This window comes from Vicugna pacos, chromosome 12, assembly GCF_048564905.1.
Source record: "Vicugna pacos chromosome 12, VicPac4, whole genome shotgun sequence".
Taxonomy (NCBI): domain Eukaryota; kingdom Metazoa; phylum Chordata; class Mammalia; order Artiodactyla; family Camelidae; genus Vicugna; species Vicugna pacos.
This window is the reverse complement of record NC_132998.1, coordinates 28,012,073-28,026,752: the sequence shown is the minus strand read 5'-3', so window position 1 is coordinate 28,026,752 and position 14,680 is coordinate 28,012,073. Positions and strand designations below refer to the sequence as shown.

At 35.4% G+C, this 14,680-nt stretch overlaps 2 protein-coding genes across 3 annotated transcripts in view; one reads left to right on the top strand and one right to left on the bottom strand.

Moving 5' to 3' along the window:
• Positions 1-1,367, bottom strand: part of ALDH1L2 (aldehyde dehydrogenase 1 family member L2) — an 85,109-nt gene extending 83,742 nt beyond the window's left edge. The window contains exon 1 of the mRNA XM_072973073.1: positions 1,275-1,367. The gene's annotated coding sequence lies outside the window, so the exon portion shown is untranslated. The remainder of the gene's footprint in view (positions 1-1,274) is intronic.
• A 4,997-nt stretch (positions 1,368-6,364) lies between these two features.
• The window catches only part of WASHC4 (WASH complex subunit 4), a 53,916-nt gene continuing 45,600 nt past the window's right edge, over positions 6,365-14,680 (top strand). For both annotated transcript variants that reach the window (XM_072973075.1, XM_072973076.1), the window contains exons 1-6: positions 6,365-6,494; positions 9,263-9,402; positions 10,331-10,384; positions 10,481-10,546; positions 11,279-11,324; positions 11,797-11,864. In XM_072973075.1, coding sequence (XP_072829176.1) covers positions 6,434-6,494; positions 9,263-9,402; positions 10,331-10,384; positions 10,481-10,546; positions 11,279-11,324; positions 11,797-11,864 — 435 coding nt within the window. In that variant the 5' untranslated portion in view covers positions 6,365-6,433. The remainder of the gene's footprint in view (positions 6,495-9,262; positions 9,403-10,330; positions 10,385-10,480; positions 10,547-11,278; positions 11,325-11,796; positions 11,865-14,680) is intronic.

Sequence of the window (14,680 nt, the reverse complement as noted above, 5' to 3'; positions counted from 1 at the left end):
CTTGGAATCAGAATAGTCCTAGACTGGGTCAAAGTAATCTGCTCCTACTCTAATAACCTTCCAAAAGAAACAGTAATCTTCTCTGGAGAAAGATAACATCATTCAGATCCTTAACTTATCTCTATAATTTTTTATACATAAAGACCAGGATGCCTTAAAAAAATTTATCAGTTATATCAGGAAACAAGACCAAATGGTAGAAAACCAAGAGGAAAAACAAAAACAAAACCACACTAGACAACAGAATAGAGACATCCAGATAAACACAGATTTTGGAATTATCAGAAAAGGTGTCCTATATGTACATGGCTAAATAATAGACTCTCAAAAATGTCCATGTCCTAATCTCCAAAACCCATGATTATGTTACCTTACCTGTTTAAAGGGACTTTGTGGATCTGATTAAGTTAAGACTCTTGAGGTAGGGAGATTATCCTGGATTATCTGGATAGGTCTAGTGTAATTATAAGAGTCTTTATAAGAGGAAGTCAGGAGAATCAGTGTGAGTAGTAGATGTGATGGCAGAAGCAAGAAATTAGAATAATGCATGAAAGCAGAAAAAGGCAGAAAAATGGATTCTCCCTTTAGTGTCTCCAGGAATAACCACTTCTGCCAACACCTTGATTTTAGCCCACGGAGATTCATCTCGGATTTCTGACCTCTCGAACCCTAAGATAATAAATTTGTGCTGTTTTAAGCCACTGAGTCTGTGGCAATTTGTTACAGCAGTAATAGGAAGCTAATACACAGCCTAATAGGGGAGACAAGTATATCAACATACAATTTCAAAGAAGTAAATACTACGGAAGCACAGGGCTGGAATACTCAGTCCAATCTGAATCAGATATGATGGTAACCTACATGATCCCATAATCACTGGTCACCCATGAGTACAGAAATCCATAAATGCTGAAAGGCAGATTTTGGACTAATCAGGAGGCTCACTGCCTCTCTAATTAACCTGTTTGTTTTAATGGACATACTACCCTGCATTCAATACTCAAAGAACATATATTTTTTTTCAGGCTGACACGTATTTTCTCATTTCATCAATTACTAGGCTATAATTAGAACATAAATGAAGTCTCATAATATATGAAAGAATAGATATCACATAGACCATCATCTCTGACTACATGCAATGGAGTTAGATATCAACTTTAAATGATAAATTAAAAACCCCCAAGCATTTGGAAATTTTAAAACACATTTAAAATCACACATAAAAATAACTACTGGGTCAAAGAAGAAATTATAATGAACAATGAACTTACTAAAAATGTCCAGATGGTAGTGAGCTAGAAAGCTCTAGGAGACTTCTTTAGGATGATGAAATTAATAGACCACCTGAAGCACCTGAACATCCTGAGAAGAAATTTAGACAATTAGTGAAGGCCTTCAGTTTGAATTGGTAAAAACAAAACTAAGAAAATGCATTAAAAAACCCCAAAATAATTATAGCAGGAAAAACAAAAAGCTTTGCATTAAAAAATAAATCATAGTGTATTACATGTCTCAAGTAAGAGTTGCATTAACAGAGTCATAACATTCAATATTGACCTACCAAAATTATTATATAATTATATATTGGAAAAAGGGTGGGATGGCAAAGATATGAATGGTGGGTTGAGGGAAGAAAGATATTTACATCTTCATCTCCAACAGTGGGAAGACAATATATAATAACTATAGTAAAAAATTAAAGAAGTAATATTGTGCTTATGCTACTTAGAGAAATGGAAGTAAATAAATCAACTAAAAGAGATAGAAATGGTTGCCTTTCGGGATGGGATAATGGGGGAGGGTGTGGGTGAGAGTTTGCTGTTTTCCATAACAAATCTTGTATAACTCTATGATTCTAGACCAGGGGTTGGCAAATCTTTTCTATAAAGGGCTGGGCACTTAATATTCTAGGCTTTGCAGGCCACATAGTCTCTTGCAAATGCTTAACTAAGCCACTGTAGTGCAAAAGCAGCCACAGACCATTTGTTCAGGAATGGATATAACTGTATTCCAATAAAACTTTCTTTATAGACATTGAAATTTTAATTTCCTGTAATTTCAAGTGTCATAAAATATTTTTCTGTTTTTCCCCAACTGTTTAAAAATGTAAAAATCATTCTTAGTGTGTGGGCTGTATAAAAACAGACTGGATTTGGACTGGGCTGTGGTTTGCTGATCACTGCTCTAAACAATGTACATTTAAAACTATCAAAATAAAACAAAACCCCAACACAACTCTTTCAAAAGTAAGACTAGAAGGAGAATTTTTTTTTATCTTGGCAAAGTGTACTTTTAAAAAAACTACAGAAAACATCTTTCTTTTCATGGTCAAAATGTGCATGTAGGCACTTATTTCAAAAAATCAGGAACAAGACAAAAATATCTGCTATTATCACTTCTATTTAGCATTGTACAAAATTCTAGAGAATGCAGTAAAACAGTAAGAAAAATATATAAGGATTAAAAAGGAAAAGCAAAAGTATCACTATGCACAGACAAGTATAACTGTGTAGGAAGAAAATGCAAAAGAATCTACAAACTATTACAGTTAAAAGAATTTAGCAGGGTGGCTGAATATAAGTTCAACATATAAAAATCTATTATTTTGATATACCTGCAAGAAACAGTTAGAAAACATTAAAAAATATACTGTTTATAAAAGAAACCACTGAAAGCAGATTTATTTTAAGAGAAGGTCTAACAAAAGATGTGCAAGAAGTTTATGGAGAAAATTATAAACTTTTATTGAAAGACATTATGGAAAACCTGAATAAATGGTAGTGTTAGGAAGACTCAACATCACAAGAGAGATCTACTCTCACCAAATTGACTTAGTGCAATCTCAGTCAAAATTCCAACAGGGTTTTCCACAGAACTCTACAAACTGACTAAAATTTATTTGGAAAAGCAAAGGGTCAAAAATAAAAATATTCCAAGAGGAGGAACCAGGTATGAGGCTTGCCTTACTAGACAGCAACACTTAAAAAGTTGCTGTAATTAAGACTGGAGTTTTTGGCATAGGGATGGATGAATTTGTTCAACATCACAGACACAGACTCATGAGTATGTGGAAACCTAACACATGACAGAGATGGCTTTGATGATGTTGGCTGAACCTCAGTTGTGAGGATTCAATAATGTAATATATGTAAAAGACTTAAAATGCTCCCTGGTACACTGTAAATGCAAAATAAGTGTTAGCTGCTATTATCTTTACACTCACTCCTAATGCCCACTTTACTCTCTTTTCCCCTAATATTCAAAATTTCAACTTCATCTCATTGGCCAGAACTTCATCGTACATCCACACCTGACTATAGGTGAGCCTTAGAAGAGAGAATCTTTGAGTTGGGTGGCCATGGTCCAACCAAAAACTGGGTTCTTTTACAGGGAGAAAGGAATATGTCTTGGGAGGCCATTAGTCTCTGATATAAAAGCTAATGTCCAAATTGACTTTTGACAATATTATAGTTGGTTAGGGGACCAGGCCTAGAAGGCATGCTCTTGACTGAGGGATGGACTGGCATGTGTAAACTCAAGAAGGTTGGAAGCAGCAGGACCTGTTTCAGGAACTGCAAATGGTCTGGTATCACAGCAGAGCAAAGTGGGTATAAATTGCAGAGTAGATAGGCAGAAAATTTAGAGAATAACCAAAGGGCAGACTGGAAGAAGCCTTGCGTTCCATCCTATGAAACATAAACTCCATGCCAAGGACAATAGAATCCACTGAAGGACTTAATGTGGGGCATTCCCTGATCAGATAGGTTTTGAGAAAATTCACTCAGTGGTGTGGACAATAGAAAGAAAAGATCTGTCATATATCTATAGTAAATGATAGGGTTGGGAAGACTGACTCTTGCCCAGGTGAGAGATTATTTTGTAAGGAAATATATGAATTAACATATTAGGAATCTTTTTGGCAGGTACACATAGGACTATGACAAATTACAGAGAGAAATGTCTTTAGTGAGTTATTATCATAGATTTTTCTATTGGAGGGAACATACTTTATATTAACAAACAAGTTCACTACGATCTTGGCATACATACACACACACACACACACACACACACACACAATGTTTTGATACAGAATAAACTGGTACTCAAGTTGTGGATATAGGGTTAAAGGCAAGGATTCCCAGGTGCCAGCAGGAAGGCACATTCTGAGGGCAATGCTCTTAAGTTCTTTGAAGCTTTCAAAATAGCATAATACTGTCCATATGGAATACCTCCCCTTCTAGTTCCCAGCTTGCCTTTCAGAAAGTACTGCTAAGAATGAAGTAGAAAGAAGGATATTTAACTCTTCAAAATGATTATCTGCCTTTGGTAGCCTAGGCCTGAGAAATATAGGACACCTGCTGTAATAAATAACTTTCAGATAGCACATTTCAGTTTATAGTGAATGTGCTTTAGATTTAGTATCTAATTTATAGTTCTCTAATAAAATATGAAGTTCTAGGTGTAGAATTTGATTTAAAGATACATAAGCTCAAGATAGGCAATCCCTGAGATTTCTTTTAAAACAAGGTTATAATGATTCAAAACTGTAAACATTTCTATAGTATGTGGTTGGCGTTGTTCTATGCCTCATATATGTATGAATGAATCCTCAAAACAATCCTTTAAGGTGTTTACTACTATTGTTCCCACTTTATAAATGAGGAAATTGAGGCACAGGCTAAATCACTTGGCCCTAAATCACATGGCTAGTAAAAGGCAGAGCTACGATTTGGACCTACACAATTTGACTATAGAAACTGTGCTTTTAGTTATATTACATGACACTGCCTCTTGCACTGATTTAATAGATTACTGAATATGCAGATTCAAATTGCTCTGACCTGTGACTTCAATGTATCACAATGACCTATTGGGAGACTAATCACAGTGATGAACCAAATGTAAGGAATACAGCAAAGTCAAACTCACGATCACACAGAAAGTAAAAGAAAAAATGTTTGTCAGCAATTAGGTACCAATGTTACGGGTTATTTTCCAATTTTGTTTCTTTCTTTTTTTTTCATCCTTTCTAAAATGCCCACTAAGACTGCAGGCGTCTGTTTTCTTGCCTGCCTTTTTCATAATCTCTGCATCTAGCATGGTACCTAGTGTGCACTCAAATACTAGCATGGCACCTAGTGTGCACTCAAATATTTGACCTACTCTGCAGATTCACGGGCCCCATGGAATGGTCTTCAAGCGACTTTTCACTTGCTTTATTAAGTTAGTTATTTTGGGTTCTTTCTGAGGTTACATAAGTAAGACCTTAATAAATTCTCACTGTTACAAAGATTAAAAAACTCATAAGTAGACACAACAGAACCTTAAAATGACTTTCTAATCACCCATATACTCTTCCAGTTGACCACTGTCCGGTTTAGTGTGATTTGAGTTCACTTTCCATGCATTTACACGCACATATGAATTATACACGTTTATATAAAAACACAAATGTGGTTACAAATACGCATTGTTCTGCAACTACCTCCTGTCAGTTTCTCATGTCCATAAATCTACTTCATTTCTTTTAACAGCCATCTAATATTTCACAGTATGGACGTATAAACTTCATGTAATTACTCCCTATCGATGAACATTTAGATCGCTTACTAGTATCTGATAAAACCAAGCAGCAATGAACACTCTTGTGCAAATACCTGTATACACGTAGCACTACTGGGTACCACAGATCTCTGTTCACCAAAAAGCCATTTAGCAGGTAAGGGCATTTTAGAACCCACATAAACAGCGCTTCTTCTCCACCCCCTTGCCTTCTGAGTTGGAGGTGGGTAGAGAGCCGGTTGGTGGAAGATAAGCAACAGAGTAAAATTCCTCCCTAAGGTGTTCGTAAAGTAACTACTCTTCCACGCCGTATTTTCTCCTCAGGAACCATCCGCACAGGGTGCCCAGGAGAAGAGCAATAAGAGCTCCGACGCTAGCTACCCGCAGGGCGTCGGATACACGGGCTCTTGGAAGAAGCGCCTGGACGGCGACGTCCTCGAGGACCACGCCTTCCTGTGAAGCCCCCACCCCCCAAATTTTGCCCTTTTTAGGCTTGACTGAGGGAGCAACTTCCCTAGTATTAAAAGTGGCCTGGAGTCAGCAGGGAGAAATGTAAGGTATCGATGTGGCCTGAGAAGTAAACTGAACAGTGCGAGGCCCAAATAGGAACGGGAGGAAACCGCACGGACCTTCCCTGCCGCCGCCGCCGCCGCCGCCGCCGCCAACATGGCGGCCTCCTCCGGCCACTGCGGAGGACTCGCTTTCCCAGCGGCCCCCACGGCCCGCAGAGGCCTTGAGCCCGGCCGGCCCTCTCGAGCGGAGGTGGGGCCGGGGCCGGAAGTCACGTGTTGTGACAGCAGCCCGGGTGAGGCCGCCGTCTTCACCCAGGCTGGTTGGAGCTGTGACTGTGGGAGGCGCCGGGGTGATGGCGGTGGAGACTCTGTCCCCGGACTGGGATTTCGACCGCGTTGACGACGGCTCACAGAGTAAGGGAGCGGCAGGGCGAGGGCTGCGGGTGGACGCTCCCCGGCCCGCCTCATCCCTGGCAGCGCTCTTGCGGGAGGGCTCTGCGTCGCGGTCGCAGCGCAGCCGTCCGGTTCGGGACGCTTTCTGCGCCTTGGGGTGCGAGAGGGACGCGCTCGCGAACAGAACTTTCGGAGTTGGGAGTCTCCGCGATGGTGGGTCAGGCTGGCCGCGTCAGGGCTCGGCGTTCGGCGCGGTGACTGGCCTGGGGAGCTCGCGGTGGTCCGGGGGGCTCGGCGTCCAATTTGTGCAGCCAGGGGCTCGGGCGGGGCGCGCCCGGGGAGGGAGGCCCGGAGCCCGGGGCGGGGGGGCGGAGGCTGTCCTGTCTCTGGCCTCTCGGGGCTTTCGCCAGATCCTCAGAACGCTCAGTTCTAGGTGAAGCTGAGGTCCGAGTTCCTGTTTCGGTTTCCTGTTTTTCTTCTTTTTTCTCCCAAACCAACTTTTGGAAGTTTGAGTGTTTTTTCTTTCTTTTGCTTATAACCGTAGAAGATAGCGAAAAAGAACTCTTTTCGCGGTAAAAAAAAAAAAACATGTGAATGTCAATTTATCTCTTTCCATGCCTTTTATTTGCGTTAAGTGGTATTTTTCAGTGATGTCCTGTAGTTTCCAGTGCACCTAGAAAGGTTTCAAAAATTACAGCAAGTATGTTTCAAATTTTATTTCATAAAATTGAGTTGTTTCATTTTAACTTAGAAGTCTAACCAAGAAAACGGTAACAAATTCATTTCACGCACCAAAATTTACAGGCCAAACTATTTTAGTAAAACTGTTTAAGATTACTGCAAATTGGCCATCTGTTTCTTATCTTTGGTGGTATTAATCTGTATAGGTGGTAAGAGATACTGGGACATACTGCTTGTGAATTTGCTTTTTTTTTTTAAATGTAGTTTTCTCAAAATGTGAATGTAATTTTAAAAAATTACATATGAATTTTGCTTAATTTTACAAAGACAGACAAATTAGTTGTAATTAGGCTTTATAAGCCCCTCAAAGAAACGTGGGCTTAATTCAGGATGCTTAGCAGTTTTTCACAAAACGTTCCTTAAGTTATTAGCTCTCATATAGCATAAAAAAGCAGTCCTGATGGTTGTGACAAAATCCTTCAACTTTTCTATGGAGAGGATTCTGTATTTGTTGTTAAAGAATGAACTGCGCCTTGTCATGTATGAAATTTTATGGACAGAAGTTCCCTATTCTACTATCTGCAAAATAATTGGAATGAAAATATGATTTGGATTTGAAAGCAGGTCAAACAGGAGAATGATCTGATTCACTCAAAGACATTTTCTACATACCAGGAACTGTGATAGGTATTAAGGATACAAAGATAAAACAAGAAATTCAGTCTGTTGGAAGAGATAAGCATGTAAACAGGTTTTTAGAATTATACTCTTGGAGAATCACCGTGGAGTTCTTATTTTAAATCTTTTTGTTTTAACTTTTTCCAATTTTAAAACTGTTACCAGCAAGGAGATTTAATGTTATTGCAGGTTTTCCCAAACAAACTAAATGAATAATTCATTGGCATGTTTTTCTGGTGGTGTCATTAAGAAATCATTTGGTGGTTAAATGCAGCTTTGGTCATTTCCCATGTAATTGAGAATTAGAGATTTACTTGGGATTTTGAGGATCTTAAGCAGTTTTAAAAATTTAAGGTGTAGGGAAAAGAAGACTTCTCTGTGCTTGGTTTACATTAATTTTTGAAATACGAATGATATCTAGACAAATTGTTGCTAGATTGATGCTATAATGAAGTAGGAACCTTAATGAACTAAATTGATCCACCTGATTCAGAGCATTAGTTGCAAAATAAGGGAGAATATGAAGCTAGGTCTTTATCCTTAATAGGTCAGAACGTACTTCATCTTAGAGTTGCTTCATATTGCTAATTTGAGGAGAGAAAAACTTTACTTTTTTTAGAAGACAATGATTGAATAAAGTAATTCATATCAATAAAAGAAACTGAGTTGGAGTTGAATTTGCTGCCTTCGGAATAATGATGAATTCTTATGTATAAGGTGGAATATTTACTTCCATTAATTTTGATGACCAGGCATACCTTTATTGTCCAGTTTATTCCAGTGAATTCCTAGAGTCATCAATTGACGTGTAAATTCTATAAATATCAACACAGTATTTTGTACTTAGTGTTCTTTACTGGCTTTTCCAACTCTTACAATTAAATAATTAAAGCAAAATATCTTGGGAAGTTTGGGGCATCTCAGGAATAATATGATGAAATGGGTCTAGAACCATTTAAAAACATAATTTATGTTTTTAGACATAGTTTACTATGTGTAGAATTAAGCATTACATTTTAAAATTTTGCTTCTATGACAATGCAGATTTTTGCACCTAAATCAGGTCATTTTTTTCCACAAAAAGTTGTTTATGACTAAGACATAAAATCAGAACATTGAGATGTCAAAGGCATTATTCATATTAGATTACGGGGTAAATTGTATAGTGACTTTTTTGCAGTACTTAAAGTTATGGTTTTAAGATTGTATCTCTATCTACTGCTTTTACAGTCATTTTATCTATTTGGAAAAGATTGAAAGCTCAATTATTGTTTAACTTTGAAGCTATTTTCAAGAAGTTCAGACATTCCAAAGTAATACATTAACAATGCTTAGTATCTACTTTGCTATGACTTTTGAGATTATTTGAAGTAAATGTCTTGTAATTCATTACTTATACTTCTCACAAACTGTTTTAAAATTAAATTTAGAAATCCATGCTGAAGTCCAGCTTAAGAATTATGGGAAATTTCTTGAGGAGTATACCTCTCAATTAAGAAGAATTGAGGACGCACTGGATGATTCAATTGGAGATGTTTGGGATTTCAATCTTGATCCTATAGCATTAAAGGTTTGATTTTGGTTTTATTTTTTAATTTATGTATGTATATTTAGGATGTGGTATATCTTAAAAACAATTTTTAAAAATGAGATACGTATTTTTTATTATTTGGAATCTAGAGAACTAAAAGAAACTTGGAGAAAAATGGTTAATTTTCTTTTCTCTAAGCCATGCATGTGTTTTTGTTTTTAAAAATAATGACACAAACTCCAAGTCTTTAGTGTCAAAGAATGATACAAACTCCACCTCTTTGAGCTAGCTTTTGTTTTTCATTATCAAGAAAATGGAGAGGGTTGAAATAGAATGTCCAGGCTTTGTTTTGTATTGAGGTTATTTTGTATACAGTGAAAGGCATAAATTTAAAATACACCATTCAGTGAGTTTTGCCAAAAGCCTATTCTCATGTAACTCATATCCCAATCGAGATACAGAATATTTCCATCATTTCCCAAAATCTCCCTTGTACTATTCAGAGGATATTAATATGGCAGTGATTTTTTTTAATGTATGAAATAAGTCACTCTTGCTCTGTTCCATTTTGAGGTAGTTTTATTTTATCTTTCAAATTATAGCCTGTTACCACTTAAGTAATAACTAACATTTATTGAGCATTTATTATGTGCTAGACAAAGTCCTAAGTCTCATATTGACTTTTTAAATAACAGCTTTCTTGTGATGTAATGCACATGTAACACAGTTCTTTGGGTTTAGTGTGTTCACAGAATTGTGCCACCATTACAAGAGTTGATTTTAGAACTTTTAACCACCCCAAAAAGAAATCCTGTATCCCTTTGCAGTCACTCCCTGTCTGATGTGGTGCTAGTGCTGAGTACAGGGTCTAACATCTAGAATAGAGTTAGTCTCAATTTGTATATCTAAAATTTTAATGTTTTTTTTTCAAATTATGAAGAAATTTTATTTTCCTTTGTTTTTTTAGCTTTTGCCTTATGAACAGTCTTCCCTTTTGGAACTCATTAAGACGGAAAACAAGGTACAGATTCCCAAACCTAAATACCTGTTTCTAAAATACTTCAGTTATCTGGTATAATTTACTTTTTTCCTTTTGTGTTTTTACTCATGAATCTAGGTCTTAAACAAAGTCATCACTGTTTATGCTGCACTTTGTTGTGAAATCAAGAAATTAAAATACGAGGTAATTATTTGTACTCTTAAGACATTAAAAACATGATTTAAAAGCAAATATGTGCTTACATGTGTACAGTGTGCATAAATATTTATTGAATGTTGAATGAGGTGTTTATTTATAATAATAATAATAATAGTACCATTCACTGAGTATTTAAAAACACTCTGCTAACCCTGTGAATACTCATAACAGCTCAGGGTGGTATATGAGGAATAGATGAGGAAACTGAAGCTTAAAGAGGATGTCACTTGCCTAACATTTTTACTAGCAGTTATGATTTGAGTCTGGGTCTGCATAGATTCTAAGTCTATGTTACCTGTCATGTATACTGGCTTTCTAGGTATAACTGATTATTTTTAAAAAAGCTTTGAATTTTTAATATGTTTTGTGTTTCCTCACCCATGAGTCATTAAAATTCTAGTAGAAGATGGTAAACTTCATCTTTTTCTCTCTACCTTTTTGATAGTTATAGTTGCTTTCTCTTGTGAACTAGTGGAAGGATACGGACAATAAGACAAAGTAAAGGCTGAAGAAATCAAGAAATGACTTTGAGTATCAGTAATATGTTTGGTACTCTAAAGATAAATTGAATTTACCTATATTATGAGCAATTTTTGAATTTCAGTATATTTGTATATATGACGTAGTCATCTGCTTATTAAGTAGGGGTAAGGAAGAGCTTAGGAATTTAGAAACAAAATAGCAACCTTTAAAATTATTTTAATTTTTTTTTAACAGGCTGAAACTAAATTTTATAATGGTCTCTTGTTTTATGGAGAAGGAAGTAAGTATTAAAATTTCACATTGTAATGTTGGGATGCCTTTTTTGGGATTGAAATGAACAAAAAGTTAACTGAAAATATGGGACTGTTATGATCATACAAAGTATTAGTGTGAGAAAATAAACACTCAGATTTTTTATTGGTGTGTTCTTTTGATGGCAAACAAGTGAAAAAAAACCCTGAGGGATGAAGCAGCAGCAAATTCTCTATACAGTTTGTTTGATATTTTTATAAATTATAAAGCACTGTAGCTAGATGAAGATTTTCCTAGAATTCATTAAATAGTGAAACAGATGATAACTTTTAATTGTGTGGTTAATGATTGTCTCATTTTCCTCCTCAGTGTAAAAATTCTGTTTTTAGTAGTATGCAGATTAGAAGATGTCCAATAAATAAAAACCATATTTTTATTTTTTGGCATTCATTAAGTTTAAATTTTAAAAATTAAAATATTCTTCATGTTGCCTTTAAAAGCTACAGATTCCAGCATGGTGGAAGGTGATTGCCAAATTCAAATGGGGAGATTTATTTCATTCTTACAGGTAAATGATTTTTACTTTTTATTGAGGCTTTTCTTTGAAAAGTTTGAATAAATTACACATAATCAAAAGAGTTCTGAAAGACTCTGTTCTGTGAGTTGGTATTGGATTATAGTGGAGGTCTATTCCTGGAGGATTTTCATAGCATTTTTAGTGAAATTTCTTTATGGACAGTTTATTGCCATGCCTTTGAAAATAATTTAAACTTTGTACCTGGTACAAAAAGATAATTTATGTTAGAAAAAATTGTTAATGGAGATTATTAAGCTGGTATATAAGCAATGATGAGATTTTTAAAAGCAGCAGCACTTGATGCTTCTAGTTAAATGTTTCAATTTAGGTGAGTTTTTCATCACTGCAGAGTTTTAGTTATTCTAGGTCTTTTGGTTTGATTTTATCAAAAATATGAAACTTGCATTTTCCTCCTCTCCATTATAAAAGCAATGCTTGTATAATATGACAAAAGCAAAAATTAGAGATAAGGGAAAAATACTTATAATCCCACTTATCTTCTGATTGTTGGGTATAAGATTTGATATATTTTATTGATTTAAGCATGCTAACATAGTCAAATCTTTTATATTTTTACTACTTTCTTTGGTCTTTTTGACTTAATTGAGAACATTTTATTGAAATTAACCTCCATTATGGTGTGTGTCAGTTAAGGTTCAGTCTGGAAAACGTATTACACAAGGTATTTCAAAAGAGGAGATTTAATAGAGCTTTCATATGATCCAGCAATCCCACTCCTAGGCATATATCTGGAAAAGAAAAAGCTCTAATTAAAAAAGATACATGTACATCAGTGATACAGCACTAATATTTACAATAGCCAAGACATGGAAGCAACCTAAGTTTCCATCAATAGATGATTGGATAAAGAAGATGTGACACATATATATACAATGAAATATTACTCAGCCATAAAAAGAATGAAATACTGCCATTTGTAGGAACATGAATAGACTTAGAGATTATCATACAAAGTGAAGTGAGTCAGACAGAGAAAGACAGATATCATATATCACTTATATGTGGAACCTAAAAAATAATACAGATGAATTTATTTACAAAACAGAAGCAGACTCACAGACATAGAAAATAAACTTATGGTTACCAAAGTGAAAAGGTGAGGGAGGGATAAATTAGGAGTTTGGGATTAACAGATACACACTACTAAATGTAAAATAGATAAGCAACAAGGGTTTACTGTATAGCACAGGGAACTGTACTCAATCTTTTGTAAGAATCTATAGTGGAAAGAATTTTTAAAATTTGTGTATAATTCAATCACTTTGCTGTACACATGAAAGTAATATAATACCAAAATCAACTATACTTCAATTAAATAGGTAAATAAATAAAGAGGAGATTTAATATAGAGAATTGGTTACATAAGAATTGGAGGGCTGAAAGAAAAAAGAAAACAGTTGAGGTAAGCCAGAGGAAGCAGATATCACCTCTACATCTAGGGAAGAGGAAGAGGTTGGGGTTGCCAGATCTTTGAGCTAGGTGGAGGAGCCCAGGGAAATTAGTGTCATATCTCTGAGGAAGCAGTGCTGCCTGGCAGCTGCTGGTACATCTGAGAGGGCAACACATGATTGGTTCTGTAGTGCTGAAAGAAGCTGGAGACTGGGGCAGGCTGCCGTTGCTGGGGTGAACTGCTCCTGCCTGGATTATGCTGATAAAAACAGCAAGAAATAGAAAGGATGTCCTTTTCCTGCCTTCTGTTCTTCTAGTGCCACTTTTTGGCAGAACCTAACAGGAAGCCTGCTGGACAGTAGTCTAAGAAATGTTAATTTGCAGAGTTGAAGTGAATGTGTCAGTTTCTTCCTTTAGTTTTATCAAATTTTGCATTTGTCATTTTGAGGATATTTTATTTGGTGCATACAAGTTTAGAATTATCATTCCCAATAAATTGAATCTTTTATTATGTAGTAACCCTCTTAAACTGTGATAATAATTATGTGTATAATATATAATTATATATAGTAATTAGCTATAGTAATGCTAATGAAGTCTGTTTACCTGATATTAATATCACTGCCCCAGCTCTGTTTTAGTTAGCATTTTCTTTTTTCTAATTCATTTTATGTTCTTTCAACCTTTCAGTGTCATTATGTTTTAGTTGTGTTTCTTAAAAACTGCATCTATCTGAATTTTGCTTTTTTATATAACCTAAAAATCTCTTATATTTGGTTAAGTTTTATTTCTGTTTCTTTATAAATAGTCTATTATGGATCTGGACTTGTTCCTACCTTGTTGCTTGCACTATTTGTCATTCTGTTCTTTTCTCTGCTTTTATTAGACTTTTATAGATTTAATAAGAAATGTAAAACTAGAGCTGTTTAAAATTGAAATGCATTATTTATTTTCATTGTCAGAAAATTAAAATTGTGGATCTCATTAGCAGCTGCACATAATTCCATTTTAAACATTCAACAAATGTTTTATGAGCCTAGCACATGTTAGAAAACTATTCTTGGTGGGTTACAGCAGTGCACAAAACCAACAGAAATTTCTGCCCTCATAGAGCTTATAATTTAGAACAGCTATAGGTTTAATTAGGTTTTAAATACTTTAGGATACTAACTGCTTCTATAGTTTTAAAAGTTGAGAGCTGTTGAAAATTTTTAAAAGATGTGGGACTTGGTAGATGTGAGTTAATTATTTAATGACAGACATATTTCTGGGATAATTAGTATTTCACATGGTGTGTGCTAAGCCTGGTTATAGATAAGGTTAAAGGTAATAAACACTTAAAGTTATTCTAGAGTAACTTTAGGAGACCTCTTCCCCTCATTGTCATACTTTCTAAA